This window comes from Lynx rufus, unplaced genomic scaffold, assembly GCF_022079265.1.
Source record: "Lynx rufus isolate CCGP_SWC_20201006 ecotype Redwood Valley unplaced genomic scaffold, mLynRuf1.p SCAF_9, whole genome shotgun sequence".
NCBI lineage: Eukaryota > Metazoa > Chordata > Mammalia > Carnivora > Felidae > Lynx > Lynx rufus.
Genome location: NW_025814897.1, coordinates 69,400,737 through 69,420,213, shown reverse-complemented (window position 1 = coordinate 69,420,213; position 19,477 = coordinate 69,400,737). Strand labels below are relative to the sequence as shown.

The 19,477-nt window shown below is 50.0% G+C and overlaps 1 protein-coding gene across 1 annotated transcript in view; it reads right to left on the bottom strand.

Annotated features, from left to right (window-relative positions):
* Positions 1 to 19,477, bottom strand: part of TEAD1 (TEA domain transcription factor 1) — a 177,510-nt gene that overhangs the window by 37,374 nt on the left and 120,659 nt on the right. Inside the window, exons 5-9 of the mRNA XM_047072209.1 lie at positions 17,620 to 17,631; positions 16,644 to 16,778; positions 15,208 to 15,254; positions 14,267 to 14,328; positions 12,277 to 12,401 (exon numbers count right to left, since the gene is read on the bottom strand). Coding sequence (XP_046928165.1) covers positions 12,277 to 12,401; positions 14,267 to 14,328; positions 15,208 to 15,254; positions 16,644 to 16,778; positions 17,620 to 17,631 — 381 coding nt within the window. The remainder of the gene's footprint in view (positions 1 to 12,276; positions 12,402 to 14,266; positions 14,329 to 15,207; positions 15,255 to 16,643; positions 16,779 to 17,619; positions 17,632 to 19,477) is intronic.

Sequence of the window (19,477 nt, the reverse complement as noted above, 5' to 3'; positions counted from 1 at the left end):
TCTTCTAAGGTTTCTATTTTGAGGAAGTTACCTTTGTGCCCGAGTGGCTGAAATGAACGGAGAAGGGCAGGCTGTCTTTGCCAAAGGAAACCGGGCACTGCCTCTCCAAAGCTGGTGACGTGAAACCAAACCCTGACTGCTGGCATCTGGGTGGCTTGATTCCTGCCAAGAGGTGACTTTGTTTCTAAGAATACAAAGGACTAAAGAAGGTATCCTGGAGACCACAGCAGTGAGACAAACAGCCTTCCCTCTCCCCTTAATTCAACCTGGGTAGGTTAGGAATCCCTCCGCCCCCAAATCCAGAAGACTGAAAGGAAGAGATCTACTGGATACGTTTGGGTTCAAGTTTTGATGGAATCAAAACTCTAAAAACTATTTGGTAAGGCTCTAACTACTTCCCATCCTGCCAGTTCTCCTTATAAGGGAAGAAGGTCAGGGTGAATACCTGATTTCCCTTCCTCCTTCCCATACAAATCCCATTTTCTTTTCAGCAATGGTGGTTTCCCCAAAGCTAAAGGTGACACACGGCACCAAAAAAGGGCAATTCTATTGTATAGGGCAGGAAACAAATATTGGCAAAAACAACACCAGTAGCAGCAACTAATCTTAAGTGTTGGGGGCAATGTATAAGCAGAAACTGGGTGAATGTCAGTAAGTCATGGACACTAAAGCCTAAGACTAGATTGCCTTGATACCAAAAAAGGAGGTTAGCGTTGGTTTGTTCAATGATTAAAAAAAAGTCTCCTGCGGTGGTCAGTGGATGTGTGGATTATCAACATTTCAATGACAACTACAGAAAAGGTGCTCATTCTGCATATTTCTTTTGTGGACTTCAGTGGAACAAACCAGCACTCCTATGGCCCATTCTATGCCAGGCACTATGCTAGACACAGGGAATCCATGAGCTAATAGCACAAAACCCTTTTCTTCACAGACCCTATAGAGTCACCGTATGGAGCTAGTCTATTGCCTCCACAGTCAGAATCATATATTTACCCATGTAAATAAATGTTCTCAATGATTCCCATAGAGCGGGTTGGGAATAAAGACAGTCAACATTTCCTCTCCCGTATATCACATGACTTAAATCAGCATTCACCTGCTCTTTTGATAGGAATGACTATTCTCCAGCACTAACCATACAGTGTTACTCATGAGCAAGGAGAACAGAGGTGGAACTCACGGGATGTGAATAAGGGTTCACAAGTCTAAGTTGGAAACCATGATGAGAAACAAGTTATCCATCACATCTGAGTGAGAGTTGAACACACTCAGATTTGTAAAGGTTTCAGAAAATTAGCCCTGGCTCCAACTATTCCAGCTAGCTGCCGGAGGATGTTTTCACAAAATGAGGGAATAAATCACAAGAGGGAGATGGGGCCCTAATCCAGAAGAGAGGTAAGAGAATGCACAGGCTAGCAGCTGGGCCCCTGACCTGGACGGCAGCTGGTCCAGGGTGGATGGAGAGCCGGAGGGGTGCCACCAAGGGGACAATGGACTTGAAAGATCCCCTGACTTATGTGACCATCTGGAGAAGAGTATGAGAACTCTGTTAGAAACGTTGAGGATGAACTTGTATGGGCATGTAAAAACCGAATTAAAAAAAAAAAAAAGAGGCAATGACAAATCCCAGGAAAAAATGTTTACAATCAAGAAAATGGTTCTAACACATCACACATTAACCATGCTGTATGTAAAATTTACAGGCTTGTGATACAAATGCTGAGTGTTAACTAAACCAAAAATTGTGATGTAACCACACTAGGGGATGGGCAGGAAAAAAGTGCTAAATTTATTTAGAGAGCTAAGTGTGGTCTTCCATAGCGAGAAGTCAACAAAAAATGTCCAAAATTGATGGATTGAGATATACAGTATGATCATGTTATTTGGGAATATGGCAATAATATACAAAGAAATAGCTGAAAGGCTTTATAAGTGCCTGTCCCTAAGAAGAAGGACCAGGAGGTGGGGAGACATGGGACAGAGGACCACTGCTTTTCTTTATAGGCTGAGTCTGGTTCAATTTGGCTTATGTACAAAGCACAAATATGACTTTATTAAATTAAATAAACAGCCAATCAGAAACTATCTTGGAACATCATGGAGTTTTTTTGAGGAAGAGAAAGAACTATAAAGGGAAACAAAAATATTAAGACTTGTGCTTCAGGATGTTTATTCTAGTTGGCCACAGTTCCCTGGACTCAAAAGGAACTTGGTCAGATCACAGAGCCTTCCTATGGCTCAACTCCTCAGAATGACCCAGCAGAAACAGGCACCCTTGTCTGCCTGGACAGTTCACCAAAAACACCAATGTTGCACCAGCCAAGTCCCACCTGGATCAAGGATGTCTCACAGCTCGGCAGCCCCTGACACAACCTTAATACACAGATTTCTTTTGACTTGGGAACATGCTCATTTTCTCTTTTCGTCGTTACAATCCCTCTAGCCATTCTTCACAGCAGAAGAATGTGTAGTGTGTAAACAGTGACAAAGGTGAATGTTACCCTAAAAACTCAACAAAGCTAACTTGCAACGGGTTATTTAGCTACCCTGGGCGTTTCACAAAGGACTTTTCCTCCTCTCCCAAATCTGTTGTGAGGTCACTTTCTATCTTGCTCCCGGCTCTCCTCTCCTCTCTGCTGCTTGGGGAGGCTGCAGAGGGAGCCCCGAGGGCCCGAACTCTGGAGTCAGTCAGGGTCTGTGGCCAAATCTGGCTTGGGTGGCACTTCCTAGCGGGGGTCAATGGGGATGGGGTTGGGTCCAGCCCTCCGGGACAGCTTCCACATGTGGAACGTAGGAGAAGCAGAGAACCCACCTTGAAGGATCATCACAAGGGTTAAAGCAGATAATGTGTGGGAAATACATAGTGCTGTGCTTGCACCTAACTTGTTATTATCCTTCAGACTGGTCAGTGTCCGCTCTCTGAAACGCGCAGAACCTGTCCTTGAAAGTGCCCATCACCACAGATGAGATAAACCAGACTCCCCAAAGTGGCCACTCAGGTTTGATTTTGACTTTCTTTTCTCTTTTTCGAAAAAAGAACTGCTACCGGATTCTATTTCAGGGACCTCTGATGAGGCAGTTCCCTTTTTGTGAAAAGGGGGAGAGAAAAACCCTGGCCCTTGGCCTTGGTGCCGCTTCCTCAGACACGCCCAGAGCTGCACTACACCGTCCGACATAAAGATGGCGGTCTTTTCCTAAACTTGTTTCAAAAATTCCAAGTATGTGAAGAACGTAGTAAAACCTTGAAAAATGACTGCTGTCAAATAATACCAGCAGAAAAATCATAATCCACTTAGGAATTTAAAGAAACCAAGACGAATAACTCATGTCAAGGGATGCTAATGTACAAGTTGGAACAGAACAGGGACAAATCACCTACCTTTGCTTCCTGTCCCTCGCCTGCCTGGGCTCTGTCCAGACACCCCTCCCCCAGGGCAGCCTGGGCAACCTGCGATAACCCCTGGGCCCTGCAGGGAGTGGCTGTAGGGCCGAGCCAACCAGAATGACCTGCACATTCAGCGCCTGGAGGCAGTGGGGGGACGGGCAGGGCTTGGCCGGGCTCAAACTCCAGTAGGGCCTCTCCTCAGCTAAGGGCTCAGAGGCACCAGCCCTATCCTGGCTACTTGGCTTCGTCCCCTGCCCTGTGCCCTTCTCAGAAACAAACAGCACTGAGAGCAAAGACTAAGGAGCAAATTGGGTCTTTCCTGCCCAGATCTCACACCAGGATGCACCCCCTCGGCCCTGCCTCCCATTTCCACCACCACGGTTAGAGAGGGTCTGCTGTTTTCTCAGAGAGAAGCGGGTCTTCCCCGCAGAGGTGCAGCTGCAAAGGCCCGTGGGCCGTGCGCGGGGACGGCAACCGGCGGGGAGGCGGGCGTGGGGAGCTGACCCGCCCCGGAAAGCAGATGGGAGCCTGGCCGGGCCTCTGTGAAACGTCCATAAAACCCAGATTTCCAGATGCTTTCAATTGCCTCATCCCCCAATGGCAATGAAAAAGGATGGCGAGTGCCCAGCGCAGCTCCCACATGAGGATAAACCACCCACCGCTGTGAGAGGGTACAGCTGGGTGAGGATGGGCAGCGGGGACCGCCGGGCAGCACGCAAGACAGAGCGGGGAAAACCACAGCACACCACACTGAGCCGTCACCCAGGAACACCGCCTTGCTTGTGTCCTTCCAGAAAAACCTGGGGAGAGAAGCATTTAAACACTGGGCGCAGCCAACCGTCGGACCAGCTGTAGCCTCCCTTGGAGAACCGGGAAGGCCAAATGTGCGCTCTGACCATTTATTCCAAGCACATGGGGCGTCCATTAACAACACAGGGATTAGAAGCCGAGCTTTGGCGTTGCTGAGCGGTGTGGCCTGGGGCAAGCTGCTTAACCTTTCTGGGTCTTGACTGCCTCATCTGAACGCAGATGACACCTGGTTGGCTCTTCTCCAGGGGTCAGTGTGAAGGGCAAACGAAACAGTAAACAGGACAGTTCTGTGTGAACCACAGGGAGCTGCTTCCTAAACAAGTTTAGGAAAAGGTGCTGGTAGGCAGGTCTGCTGTTCATGAGATCCACCTGCCACGTCATGAACTGGGGTGCGAGAAGGAGCTTCTCTTCTGAAGGACCGGCAACTGCATCAGGCCAAACAGCTGTTTCCCGTGAAAGCACGACCCCATTCCGAGATGAAGTGCTGCCTCAATAGCCACCGCAGGGCCTAGAAACTTCTCCAGAGAAACCCTGCCCTAAGTCTTCACCCTGTCCGTGATACAGGCAGGGATTCTCCTGGCAGTCCGTGGAGTTTTAACCTTGCTTCGGAGCTCATTCCTTTATTTCTCCAATCGACTCCCCATACAAACCACCTGCCTTTCTTTTCGCCACAGTCCTCATCAATGGTACATGTCCTTCGAGCTGCACCGGTCACATTTTCCAAACCAAAACCAGGATCTGTGATCCAACCAAGGAATTTTCGTTGATCTGTGAATTTAGGCCGTTGAAAGGAGCTATAAAAATACGAAAATTAAATTGCTCCTGGGGCCACAGTGACCACCTGTCTTCGTAGAAAAGAATAAGGTTATCTGCGGGGTAACCTGCAGAACTGCAGGTGGGCCCCCCCGGAGGGGTGGGGCTGGGGTGCACATCCTTGTCCTCGCAAGATCGTCCCAGTCCCGATCCCCTCCATGTCACGCTGCGAGGAAATGCACGGAAGAATGCTTAGAACACAAGATCTCCCTGAATGGTGGTTACTGCTTCTACGTCTCCTCAAACTCCTTAAACCACGGGCTTTGGATTCAAGACAAACTTCAAATATCTGGCCACGCCATCTAGAAGCTGATTACTAGGCTCAGCTACCTAAAGACGCTGAGGTTCTCTGTTTCCAATACCCACTCCAGCCAAGTTCATTTTGACAAGAAGCAAGAGCATTAGCAGACAGGCCAGCTCCTAGCAATCCTGCTTTCTTCTCTGTTCCACAGCTCTTCAAATTACAGCGCCATCCCTGGTCTCAAAAACACAGTCATCCCATTATGCTCTTCCTCCCACAGCTAATTAATCCCCAAGGCCTTTTAATTTTATCAACACGATGTCGCTCCCCTCTGACATTCTCTGTTTTGTATCCCCCTGGGCATGTCCAGGCCACTGCCTTCGTTTGGTCCTTGCCACATTACCTGGACTGGAAAGTCACTCCCCTCCCCCAGCCTGCTTTCTAACCAGTTGCCAAGGTCATTCTCCTGGAACACACATCCGACCACATCTTGTCTTTCAAAAGAGGAGTGAGGATATTCACATTACCCGGTATACGTATTAAAATCTCTGCGGGGCGCCTGGGTGGCTCAGTCGGTTAAGTGTCCGACTTTGGCTCAGGTCATGATCTCGCGGCCCGTGAGTTCGAGCCCCGCGCCGGGCTCTGTGCTGACAGCTCAGAGCCTGGAGCCTGTTTCAGATTCTGTGTCTCCCTCACTCTGACTCTCCCTCATTCATTCTCTGTCTCAAAAATAAATAAACGTTAAAAAAAAAAATTAAAAAAAAAATCTCTGGAAGGACTCACAACAATCTAGTAACAGTGGTTACCTACTTGGGGTAGGACAGGCATTGGAAGGATGGGAAGTCTCCCTCCATTCTTTTATGCTTCTAGATTTGGGGCTGTGTGTATGTATTCAAATCAGAATTAATCAGAATTAATTAAAAAAAAATCATGCTATGGGGCACCTGGGTGGCTCAGTCAGTTAAGTGTCAGACTTCGGCTCAGGTCATGACTTCATGGTTTGTGAGTTTGAGCCCCGTGTCGGGCTCTGTGCTGACAAGCTCAGAGCCCGGAGCCTGCTTCGGATTCTGTGTCTCCCTCGCTCTCTGCCCCTCCCCCACTCATGCTCTGTCTCTGTCTCTCAAAAATAAATAAACATTAAAAAATTAAAACAAAAATCATTCTGGCTCCCCGCTGAATTTCAACAGGGTCCAAACCACCTGGTGAGCATAGCCTCTCGAGCCTGGTCCCTTCCTTATCTCTGGCCCAACTTCCTGCTACATTACTACAAGGCGCTCAGGTCTTAAGTAGATTTGTGGAATTGTCGACATGTCCAAGGATCCTACTCACGTTCACTGTCACAGCAATACAGTGAAGACCATTATGTCCATGAACAGACTGGAGTCAGGCTGAGTCCACTGGTCCCCAATCTCACACAGCTGGTAAGAATTCAGATAGAGCCTTCTCGTTCTACCAGAATACACATGTTGCCACTACAGCATGATGGGAGATGTGTTCTGAAGTCCAGGTGGCAATCTTCTTTGCCTCTTTTACTCCTTTGCCCCAAATCCTGAGAAGAACCATGGTGCCCCAGGTTGGAAAAGGAGCTCGGGGGAGACCCAGCCCAACTCTCTACCCAAGGTGAAGGGCACTGTTTACATCCAGCCTGTGCTTAGGGAGCTCACAGTTTGGAAGGCAGCGGTCTTTCTGTTTGAATAATTTCTTTATTTCTTCAAAGGTACAGTGAGGTGGTTAAGAACACCGAGTGGAGCCAAACCTTGGCACGGCCACTTCCTGCCGATGGATCTTGATAACGTACCCTCGTGTTTCTGAGCCTCTGTTCCTTTACTGACAGACTGGAGAGAAGAACAGTATCCATGTCAACATACTTGGCATACGGTGCTTTTAAAACAGCTCAGTCAGTGCCAGCAACAGTCATCGCTGCTGTAGTGAGTTGAGGTGTGCTTTCCCTGTTCAGGGAAAAACCTGTACCCGTCACAGAGCTCCCCTCCTTTTTCTGCAAAGCAGTGCTGCTTCCCAACCGAAAGAGAATACTCTCCTTGTCCCTCCTTCTCCAATCCACCGCCTTCCCTTCTCTGGCTGTATGAACTCCTACCTAAGTAAACTCACACACTCTCTTCCTGCATATAGTGCTGCTTGCCCTGGCATCCAGAACAATCCTGTGCCTGGGAAGTCTGAACCAGTGGGGGGCTGCCAGCTGTGGGGCCGGATGTGGCCCGGGCTGCAGGAGGGCTGGAGGAACCTGCCGCGTCCCAGGGTAGGGATGGAGGAAGTTGGCTAGGCTTTATCAGGAAAAACCACTCCCCGCGCACAGACGGTGAGCCCAGGTTTTCATCCGCCTAAAGGAGCAGCTGGCTCCCTTGGCCAGATTTCAGGCAAGGTGCTTCTAAACAGCCCACCCTGGGTGGAGGATCTTGCACTTAACATTCGGAAGTCCTTTGATACGCAACAGTGAAATCATGTAGAAGAGTGCATTTTCAAGCATTACTAACCACTTCTAAAATAGTCTTTGTTGTTTCGATTCCTCCTCCCTTTCTTCACCCTCTGCTGTTTTTCTCTTAGCTTCAAGTGGAGCCAAAGGTAACAGAGGGACTGACTTGCTGGTTTTCCACCAATATAAACAACCACCGATTTGGGGAAATGCTGCCGTCTGGTTTGTACACGATGCAGAGCCAGCAGGGGGCGCTCGCCGCCCGGATTACTCTTCCTTCGCTCCTCACAGATTTCGCGGAGCTACGGACTACAACATGAAGATACAAGTGGATCTTGCAGCTCTTTGGTCATCGTCTCCGGCTGCAGAGTCAGCAGGCCTGGACCTCCATCCCGTGTCCAATGACAAGTGACTGCCTAACATGGGGCAGGCTGTGTCACAGGATTAAATAAAATGATGCACGGCGTCGGCCACTGCCTCTACTGTACTGCGGAATATTACCAGCAGCCAGTATCGCCAGGGATGGCAGTCAGGAACAAGTCTTCGGTGGCGGCAGTGGTGATGCGCGTGGTGTGCCGAAGAGTGACTTTCCAGAAGAGCTGGTACCAGGGAGGCCGCCCTAGACTGGGGATGTGGCAAACCAGGTTCTCCTCTTGCCTCTGTTGCTACACAAGTGTGTGTTCGTGCCTCATCTCCTCCTGGGGGACAGTACCAGCAGGGTTCAACGCTGGCCACGGCTACCCTTAAACCAGCTATCTCTCCAGGCCTCTTCTACAAAAAGGAATAGAATTACCAACCTCACAGGGCTGTGATAAAGATGAAAGAAATCACTAGTGAAAAACAGCACAAGACGCAGGGCACTCATTTATTTGTTTGCCTTTTGTCACCACTGCCTATAAGCCCGTGACTCCAAGGAGGCTGAGCCCTGAGAAAGAAGTGGGGGGGCACATCTGTATGTGTGTACGTGTCTAATGTTAAATTCTAAACACTGTATACATCCCAAATTGTTAAAAGATACCAGGTGAGTTTCTTTTAGATGGCTTTACAATTTCCTAGAGTTGGAACAAAATTACAGTAAAATTAAAGCCCGAGAAGCACAGAAAGTCTGAGAGCCAAAGAAACCATCCACAAACTCCACGTTTTTCAGTGTGACCTTGGGCCCGAAGTGTTACATTCATTGTAACAGCACCCTAGCGCTCTGTAGTTGCAAAATAAAGTACACATTATGTAATCTGAGAAGCTGGTGCTTGAGACCCTCTCGAACTCAGCTTTAAATAGTTTTGTTAATTCTCCCCCCCCCCAAATTTCAATTAGTCACCTTGTTCTCCCAAGGTTCCCCTGCTTCCTCCTTCGGTAAGACTCATCCTTCAAGCCCTCACGTTTCTCCTAAAATTAACCCATATGCTACTATTCACAATCCCCCGTGTATTCACTTGTACACATTAAATCCATTTGTGTACCCCTGCAAACTAAGGGTCCAGAACCCAGGAATGTGAGGAGCCACATCAAAAGTGAGACTGGTGTTTACAAAGGAAACGACATAATTTCACAACAGTGATACAGCTTTGGTTGGCACTGACAGACATACTTTTAAAATCATGACGCAAGCCAGCAACACCAACATATGTATTAGATGGTATTATTACTTTCAGAAATTATACTTTTTTAATCTAAAGGACGAGTAATTTTCACACTGTGAAAGACTGTTATATTCACTTCAGCACCAACATCACTCCACATGGGTGTGTGTGTGTGTGTGTGTGTGTGTGCGTGCATTTCTGGTTTGTCTTCTCTAGAACACAGCCTCTATGACAATGGGGATTAGCTTCCTCTGCTGTTGAATCCCTAACACCTGAAACAGTGGCTGGCATGTAGTAAGTGTTTAAAACTAGCTGTTGAATGAATTCCAATTTCTTTCAGTCCCCAACTCGTGTCCCCTTAAAATATAATTATGTTCTCAAGAGGCCCAAGGGTGTTGACTCACGCCAGGCCTTGCATTTATTTCGGGGCCTCTGAAGTCATGTGCTAAAGTCCAGTCTTTAGAGCCAAACCTTTTCCTCCATCGGTAAAAGGCCAAATCCAGTCGAACCAGTCGGATTATCATGTGTAATCCTAAACACGTACAAAACACGTATCTCTGGACTGTATTCCAAGGAGGTGGTGGGTCCTGCCTTTACAAAACTGTTTACCAACTTTCACTTACTCCTTTATATACTCAGAGTCATCACGTCTGGAATGTTCTTCTCCCTTATTCTTCCTCGGGCTAGATCAATCCTCTACCTAAGGTTACTTCCTCAAGGGAGTCTGCCCTGTGCCGTTAATCGCTCGCGGCATTCGATGCTCTTCCTTCTGAAACCCCACCATACTTCACAATGACCTCTTCATGAGTGGCTGGTGCTTTGTGTGTGTCCCCCCATTAGATGTTACACCCCACGTGGGCAGACACTGTGCACGCATGCGCAGGTGCTCGTAAATGTTTACAGATTGGACTGAAGGAATCCAGGGATTCACAACGTGAAGCCAAATCAACACTAACAACAACAAAAAGAGAGACTAGAGATTCCGGGCCCTAATGGGTCCATGATTGGAGAGGACAGTCACAAGACGGGGCTGCCATAGGCATTTTCATCAAAAAAAAAATTTTTTTTATTGCCATAAAACATTCTATCGTGTTTTAACCAGGGAAAACAACTACCATCTTGGGACTTTTGCTTCCCAGTGCGTTGGAGTTCTGTTCCTTAAAAAATGGTCACAAGCAAAGAGAGAGATTTGCCACACAGGAGGCATGTGTACTGAAGAGAGAACTTCAAAACTGGGGATGGTTTACGGTAGTCAAAAGAGTATAACGGAATAGATTTGGGCTCCTGATCCCTGTGCTTATTTGCTAAACATCTTAAGTTGTCTTAACATTGTCTGGGCCTCGGTTTCTTCGTCTGTAAAATAGGGCAAACAATTTAGTCATGGGGCCCTACGGGGACAGAATGAAATAATCGATTACACCGTACTCTGTAAGGAACCAGGTGCCATACAAACACACGTGATGCAAAGTGAAAAGCATTCCTGGGCCGAAACCCAGACTTTGGCCAAAGAATCCCCTGTACTTTCCAGAAAGAAGAAGAAACAAAGAACCAGGAGGATGATCTTCATGTTTGTTCATCTCAGTGCCTCTCAGAGAGAAAGATTTTAAGCCATCGCCACTACCCTTCCTATAAAACCGCTCAGCCACGTAAGAAGAGCGATCCAGCTGGCCCTTCCCTCCCTGGCCCCAGTAACTTGCCTCAATGGGCCCAATGATTTACTTTACATCCCTTTCTTCATTTTTCCCCCTAGTTTTGGAGCAGGCTCTATTTTACTACCAGCTCCCAGAGTTCACAATTCGTAGACAGAAGTGCGTCAGCGGTCCACACACAGGCTCCCCCTAGGTCTCCACTCTGGTGATGGCTCGCGGTGTCTCTCTGATGCCGCCATCAGAGGCTCTCCACTGAGCTGAAGTACAAACACCCCGGAGAGGTCACCTCCAATCGTTCAGTGTGCTGGTATTTACGATGGATGGTGAACTCACCCATGATACTTTCTGCTGACGAGGGAATGACAGCAAGGCGGTGAACTCACAGGGAGCCTGGGACCTCTGGGCGTTGGGAGCCCGAGATTGGGGCTGGGGGGGGGGGGTGGGGGGAGGGTGAGATAGAGTGTGCGGAGAGAAGTTGGTGAGGATCCCGAAGACAAACCTCCTGATTCCTGCATTTTTGCCTTGGGCTCACCCACACACAGATGCAACGCTCATTCTCACAGCCAAGGAGTGGGAGTGAAGGAAGGGTCTGGGGCTCATCGGGTAGGAAAGAAGGGAGGCTCACATATGTATGGGAAATAATGGCGCAGGCTGAGAAACAATGAACGGTATGGCGGGTGCTGGATGGGGTGGTGAAGACAGAAAAGAAGAAAATGACACACAGAGTCCAGATGCCATTGTGACTGGTATTTATATTATAATGCAACGCGTTCTGTATCAAACTGCTAAAATACCATCTTGTTACTTCTCCTTAAGAAGAGAACCACTTGCTATCTTGAGAAAACAAGCAAAGACAGTATAGAATAACTAAGCTAAATGCTTAGGCTTGAGTTTTAAAGACAGGAATTGGAATCTCGCATCTAACAGGTATTACCTGTGTGACTTTTGAGAAGTTAATCTGTTTCCTCATCTGTCAGATGGTACCCGCCCTTGTAGGGTTTTTGTGGGGATAAAAAGTGACCATGTATATAAACAGCTTTGCACAGTGCCAGCCCCACGTCAGGGTTCAGTAACTGCCACCTACTGTTACGTTTTATTAAACACAAGAGCCTATTAAGGCCTTTCCCTTCCAGCTCCAGCCTTCCCCGGAGTTTGAGGCACAGAGCATTTGGCTCTAAAATTCTACCTATTTGTCAACACAAATACCTTTCTACTTAATTGGAAGTCGGCCTGGCTCATCTCCCGCAGGCCCATTTACATGCAGGTTATTTGTCAGGCATGAGGCGGGGGGAAAGGAGAAGGAAGGCAGAGGCGGGGGAAGGTGAACGGGATGGGATTCAAGGCACACCTCGCAGTACACTCACCGAGTCTGGGTCTCGCTGCTGTTCGAGGAAGGCTGAGAATTCCACCAGGCGAAGTTTGGTTGTGCCGATGGAGCGGCCCTGCCAGGCTGGGACTGAGGGAGCTGGGGCTGACGCAGGCTCAAAACCTGAAAGACCAATCGTCACCTCTAAAGGAGGCTGTGAGCCTCGTCCCCTTGGGTCTCATGCCAATACTGGGGCAGGGCCCTGCACAACAGCTGAGCCGGGAGGAAAGGCCAACAGTCCCCCTCCGCCAGAGTCCAGGGGTAGAATTAAGTCAGGCGGTGGTGGAGTTCTGGCCAAGGACCCCGGAGGCACAACGGTCATGTGGCTCCTCTCAAGGCCAACTTCAGCCCAGTTTAAGGGCTGGAAGACACCTCACCCTGGATAAGGGGTCCAGCTGGGGACCAAGGCCAGAGAGGCTGAAAGAGCCCAGGTGAATCCTGCAAAGATCCTCTGAGATACTGGGACTACCGGGCACTTCTTGTGTTGGCTCATCTCCCTCCTTCCCTCCCTCCTTCCTTCCTTCCCTCCTTCCTTCCTTCTCTCCCTCCCTCCCTCCCTCCTTCCTTCTCTCCCTCCCTCCCTCCTTCCTTCTCTCCCTCCCTCCCTCCTTCCTTCTCTCCCTCCCTCCCTCCTTCCTTCCCTCCCTCCTTCTTTCCTTCCTTCCCTCCCTCCTTCCCTCTCTCCCTCCCTCCTTCCTTCCCTCTCTCCCTCCTTCCTTCCTTCTCTCCCTCCCTCCCTCCCTCCCTCCCTCCTTCCTTCCTTCCCTCTCTCCCTCCCTCCTTCCTTCCTTCCCTCCCTCCTTCCTTCTCTCCCTCCCTCCCTCCTTCCCTCTCTCCCTCCCTCCTTCCTTCTCTCCCTCCCTCCTTCCTTCCTTCCTTCCTTCCCTCCCTCCTTCCTTCCCTCTCTCCCTCCTTCCTTCCTTCCGTCCGTCCTTCCTTCCCTCTCTCCCTCCCTCCTTTCTTCCTTCCTCTCTCCCTTATTTATTTATTTATTTATTTATTTATTTATTTATTTACAGCACAAGGCAGAGAGAGAGGGAGAAAGAGAATCCCAAGCAGGTGTGGACAGAAGCCTCCCGACACAGGACTCAGTCTCATGAACAAGGAGATCATGACCTGAGCCAAGATCAAGAGTCAAACGCTTAACCAACTGAGCCACCCAGGCGCCCCTCAACCCCCAATCTCTTTTCCTAAGACTGTGGTCATGAACACTACAGAATTCTCTCTCTCTCTCTCTCTCTCAGAATGTTCCATGGCATCAGAAAAGAGGGTAACACATGAACACACATCCCATCTGGGGATAGTTCAGCTAAGTGACTCCAGGCGCACAGGTGGGGGATGGGGCAGGTATGCGGGCGAGATTTGGGTTTCCTGGTCAAGGCTTCCCTGGAAACTCTTCGTTAAAGAAAGGGTGCAAGGAACTGAAACACTGACATAAGGAAGGGTAAATAAACCCTATCTGCTCTCAAGACGTGGACTGCCCAATCCAGCCTGTTTATGATGAGGAAGGAATCACCACAACTTCCCCTTCCAAGGGTGACCCAGTGTCTTGGCGAAAGTGATGGGCTTCCCTTTTCTTTCTTTTTTTTTCTTCCCACTTTGCAATTGAGATATAATTGACATATCTAAATCTTCCTCCCTTTCTTTTTGTTAAGTAAATTCTCTGCCCAATGTGGGACTTGAACTCATGACCCCAAGATCAAGAGTCACATGCTCTACTGACTGAGCCAGCCAGAAGCCCCTGGCTTTCCTTTTCTGTAAAAACCCATCTGAAGAGCTCCTGGACGGAGACTGGGGGCACTGGACACATCCATGCCCCTCCTGACTTCCAGCCTTAAGGAAAGTAGGGGTGAGGGAGGGGCACCCACGAACCTACAGGGTGGGGGTGGGGGTGGGGGTGGGGGTTGCACTGCCGTGGAACACAGTGTGACGGGCTGGCTGCCAGCTGCGTGGGACACTCTCCACGAGGGAGCCGCTGGGAGACTCACCTGGAATGGGGGCTGTGACCGCTGGCTGGATGGGGTAGGCCTGCTGCACGAAGGGCTTGACGCTGGGGGCGGAGGGGCGGACAGAGTCATAAATCGAGACTATAGCAGTGGCTACTCTACTCCCCAGGTCTTGCCTTGGCCTCCCAGTGCTGGGGCCCAACCTGCCACCCCCACACCCCCCCAATTAAGGTTCCCTGCTTGCAGGTGGTAGCACAGCCCAGGCAGAGCTCTGCCAAGACAGAGACGGTGACTCCCTCTGATTGAGACGGGCCACCATGGTGCTGGGGACCCAACCATCAAGCCTCACACCGCTTCCTTCAGTGGGACAAGCTGGAGAGACCCCAGCACGATTCCCATACGCTGTGACATCTACTGGACCCTCTCTTCTCGTCTCTGCCACGACCCAGGTCAGGGGTCACCACTCCCAGGCAAGGTTTGGGACGTGCTTCAGGCTCCTTCTCTTGGCCAAACAGCTCAAGTTCTTTTGAGAACAGGTGGGCAGGATTTCCTTTCTGTTTTTATCTCCAGACCACCCTCGGCTTCCAGTTTACAAGGCCCGCTTCAAGCAGGATGGTCTCTTAGCTGCCCTTACCACCGGGAAAGCCAGCATGGGCTGGGCTATAGGATCGCCTCCATCGTCCTCTCTCGGGAAGGCACTTCTCAGGAAGACCCCGGGCTCTGCCCTCCAAAGCCATGAAAGGACGGGGCCTCTCTCCCTGTCTCCCGCTGGACACTAATACTTAAGGTGGCCGTGAGCTGGACTTAAGCAGTCTCTTTGCTGCTACTGGCCTCGGTGGATAATGGGAGATGACTCTGGCAATCTCAGGTTAAATCTCCTTTCTCCCGCAAGCCCTGAGGCAGAGTCATCCTAGAGAAACGCCACCGGGGTTGGGCTGTGACCAGACCCTTGCCGTCACTGAGAAGCCCCTCCTTGCACTTACTCTTGTGAGGATCCCGGCTGCCCTGTTTGTATCATTCCTGGCCAGAACTAGAAGGCAAAACGCAAGAGGTGTCAGAATTAGGAGTTCACATCGAAGCACTGTTCGGGATGCCTACACACTGCAGCCCCTGCTAAAGACAATGGGTTCAGACCCTCCATCAGCTGCACAGTGACCCTCTCTTGACGTAGATGTGGTCACCGATGTGCACACGATGGCAGTGGCATCCTTGGCCTGGCAGCCCAGGGCTCCTCCTCCAGATCAGTGCCCTGAGGGCAGGGACCAGACAGCAGCTTCTCCATGTTCCCCTGACACCTAACAGAGATCTGGGCACATTACAGGTGGGCTCACAGATGTTCTGTCTGACTGCCTTATCCAGGCACACCCCCACCCCCCCTTCCCCCTCCCCTTCTCTTCCTCCATTCTTTTTTTTTTTTAATTTTTTTTTAACGTTTATTTATTTTTGAGACAGAGAGAGACAGAGCGTGAACGGGAGAGGGTCAGAGAGAGAGGGAGACACAGAATCCGAAACAGGCTCCAGGCTCTGAGCCATCAGCACAGAGCCTGATGCGGGGCTTGAACTCACGGACCGCGAGATCATGACTTGAGCCGAAGTCGGACACTTAACCAACTGAGCCACCCAGGCGCCCCTCTTCCTCCATTCTTAAACCCTCCCTGTGTGATGTTCTGTCTCCACAGCTCACAGCACCGAGGGCCCAGCTGGGAGAGGACAAAGCTCTGAGCAAGAGGCCAAAAGCTCCGAGAAGCAATGCGGACACCTCCTTTGCTGTAAGCTTCCCTGAGGCTTCTGGTGCCTGCCGACCCCTGCTGGAGAGGCGGCCTGTTGTAAAAGGAGTTGCAAAGGGAGGCATAAGGCTCCAGGTTTGAGTCCTGAGGTCACTATCTATGGGACTGTGATCAAATTTCCCAAACTCTTGTTACTCCGTAACCTCGTCTGCAAAACGGCAACAATAACTAGAACCGCTAAAGATGATTTCAAAGATTAATGGGATTATAACAAACATTCAACTTCTCAGCCCTTGGTAGGTGCAAAAGGAAAACGGTAACAGAATACTTTGTCCCTTTAGGGCTTAGTTCCCTTAAAGTGACCCCGAGGACACAGGAAAAGAGACGAAGGGCCAGGAAAAAAAGCAGAAACAGCAGGTCACAACCCAGAAAGGCACTGGCAAAGTAATACCTAATCCCACGTCTGCAGGGACCAAGGATGCCTTCCTCTTCCTTTCTCTCCAGGCCCCCTCCCTCCTTCTCTCTCCAGCTCCTTCCCTCCCTTTTACCACTTTGCCCCCAGCAGCATCAGCTGGCCACAGGTAGTCCCTCCCTCCCCTACACGGGAGCCAAGAACAAGCGCCAGGTGGATGGCTTCATGCCCGGCCCCTCACCCCTGGGGGCCACCACTACAGGACCAGCTTGTGACTTACCCCCGGCGCCCCCGGGAAGGCGGGGCGTGGAATCCCAGGCAGCCCCAGCTTGTTGTGAATGGCGGTGGCCGAGACAATCTGTGCTGACGACATGGCGGCCATGTGCTGCAGGGCCTTATCCTTGGCAGTCTGATCCTTGAAGGTGACAGTGACACACAGACTTAATACAGAACACAGGGCTACCAGGCAGCTTCCACAGGCACAGCCACGAGCACATGGACTAAATACAGAGCCACAAGAGAGGCCGGAGAAGCAAACATGCACGGATAAATAAACACAGCCAGAAGGCTAAAACACACTCGACCTACCGTTAACTCTGAACCTTTACTGAGACTACCCAGTGGCAAGGTTTTATAAAAAAAAAAAAAAAAAAAAAAAAAAAAAAAAAAAAAATTTTTAATCTGTTTTTCAACAGAATGGGAAGCCTCTGAGAAGAGTGGACAGCGTATTTATTTTTCCAGCTTCCATAGGGAGATTTCTCCAATTACTTAACACATTCAAGGCAAGGGGAGGGGGGAAGGCCTTGCTTTTAAGCATACGGATGGGAGAAGGGGGCGTAAAGAGGGGTGGCTGTGGATCTGGGTAGGACCATCCACAAGGTGCGGGCAGGCCCCATCGGTGTGCACAGTCACGGGGCCGCACTCCCAGGGGCTGCTGGAGTCATGCGAGGCCCAGAAGCCGTAGCAGACACCTGGTGAGGGGAGGATGGGAGGCAGCAGGGCGGGCAGGGGGCCAGGACGGGGCCAAGCAGCATGCTGGCGGGGTGCATGCTTTCTCAGGTATCCCCACCATGGGGCTAAGGCCACACAGGTTCTCTCTACAGCCGAGAACGCAGGGGCTGCTACCGGGTAAGTGGTTTCTCCCTTCCCTGATGGGTCACTTCTAGAAAAGCCAAGGCTGATAACACAAAAGCTAGCCAAAAAGTCTGCCAAGCACAGCTAAAATACAGAATACTCAATGTGGTGAAAATACTTACCATGCTTGTTACCTGGATACAACAATAAACAATTTGTTAAAAGAATTGCGGACAAAAGCAGGGGTATTTTTCTTCTTCACTTAAAAAAATACATATATACTTATACAAACACAAAATATTGGGTACAATAAAATGCATAGGAGTGTGGGTCTTTTTTCACATTTTAGGAGGGATGTCTGACCCAGATAACTAGAAGGGCGATTACCAACCATTCCAACCTTTCAGAAACTACTCCCAACCCCCTTCGAGCTGGTTCTGTGGCTTCCCCAGTACAGATGGAGAAACGGTCAGGCAGGTCCTGACGGTACAGGCTTCATGCTTGGGAAACAAGTCAAGGTTCCTCCCGGCTGCTAACAGAAGGTCTATACAATCTATACCAGGCCCAGACTCCATCAGAGCAGGAACAAAATGGGGACGGTAAAGTAAAGACAGCACCCACCACGGCTGCCATTCAGAGTCAGCCAGTGAGTGAAGGTCAAGGGGAACTTCAGGCTGAAACAGCCCTGACTTGGCTTCAATGTGTACAGATTTACCCAGAGGTGGCCCAGAAGCATGCGGAGGTGCCAAAGGCAAAGCCAAAAGGAGAAATTTAAACACGAACAAGCAAAAACCAGAAACAAAAAGCCCCCCAAAGCCTACAAAATAACTACTAGGGGCTTCTAAGAAAGATCAAATTAGGTGCTCCCAAGGTATAGACAGACATCACTCTGCCCCGTAATTGCCAGAACACCGCGTGAATTTGCAAAAAGCTTATGTTGCCCCTTGACAAAGAGCCTAACACTTGCATAAAATTTGACACTTGTCACATTTCTCTGGCTCTCAACTGAAAAAGTAAGGAGCCTCATGTCACAGCTTTTTGGCTGGCACACGGTCATTATGGTCATCTCGAAAGGCACGTGCTACAGCTGAATGGCACCACAAAGGGCCCAGGAAGCCTGCAGGATTGCTCGTCCCCAGTGGAATGGCACCGGGGGACTAGAGTGGTGCTCTACTGCCTCTGGTCAGATGACATTCTTTGAGCTGAGCCTCCATTTGCTTATTTGCTGAAGGCTCTACCTAAAGCTAGCTTTCTCTGTCAACATTTTTGCTTCCTTCCTTCCTTCTCCTTCTCTCTCTTTTTTTTTTTTTTTTTTTTTAAGATCTGAATCATTTCAGACACTGCGATGCTCATAAAAGACAAAATCATGATGATGGTGGAATAAACTGACTAGGTGTATAAGTTCCCTAAACCCAGCTGAGCCTGACACACACACAGATCCCAGCTCCAGTCCATCTGTTCCTACCTAGCTGGTCCCGTGGTTTCACCTGCCACCTGCCCCCTCATCATCCCCGCAGAAGGTGATCCACATGTGTGAACAGAAAACCCGGCTCTAGTCACACTACAGCCCGTCTCCGTCAGAAGTGCCCTGACACGAATACAAACACATCAGTTTTCTTCTGGGCCCATCACTTTGTACTCCAGCCCCGAAGCCACCTAGCCCCTAATGAGAGGTTACGGACACCTCTCAAGGTGATTTCTGAACTGAAGTAATGCCACAGGTCTCACCACAGGCGCCTTCCACTGAGAGGAACAAGCCTCACAACTTCTCCGGGGCCCAGGCTAGGGGAGCTGGGACAGCGCAGCCCAGACTTCTCGCAGGCCTGGCTGATGGGAATTCTGAGGAATTACTACAAAAGATCTGTGGGCTTGGCTCTATCCCAAAAGCACCATCCTCGGGGCGCCTGCAGGGCTCGGCTGGCTAAGCGTCCGACTCTTGACTTTGGCTCAGGTCATGATCTCAAGGTTCCCGAGTTCGAGCCCCGAATCGGGCTCAGTGCTGACAGCACAGAGCTGGTTTGGGATTCTCTCTCCCTCCCT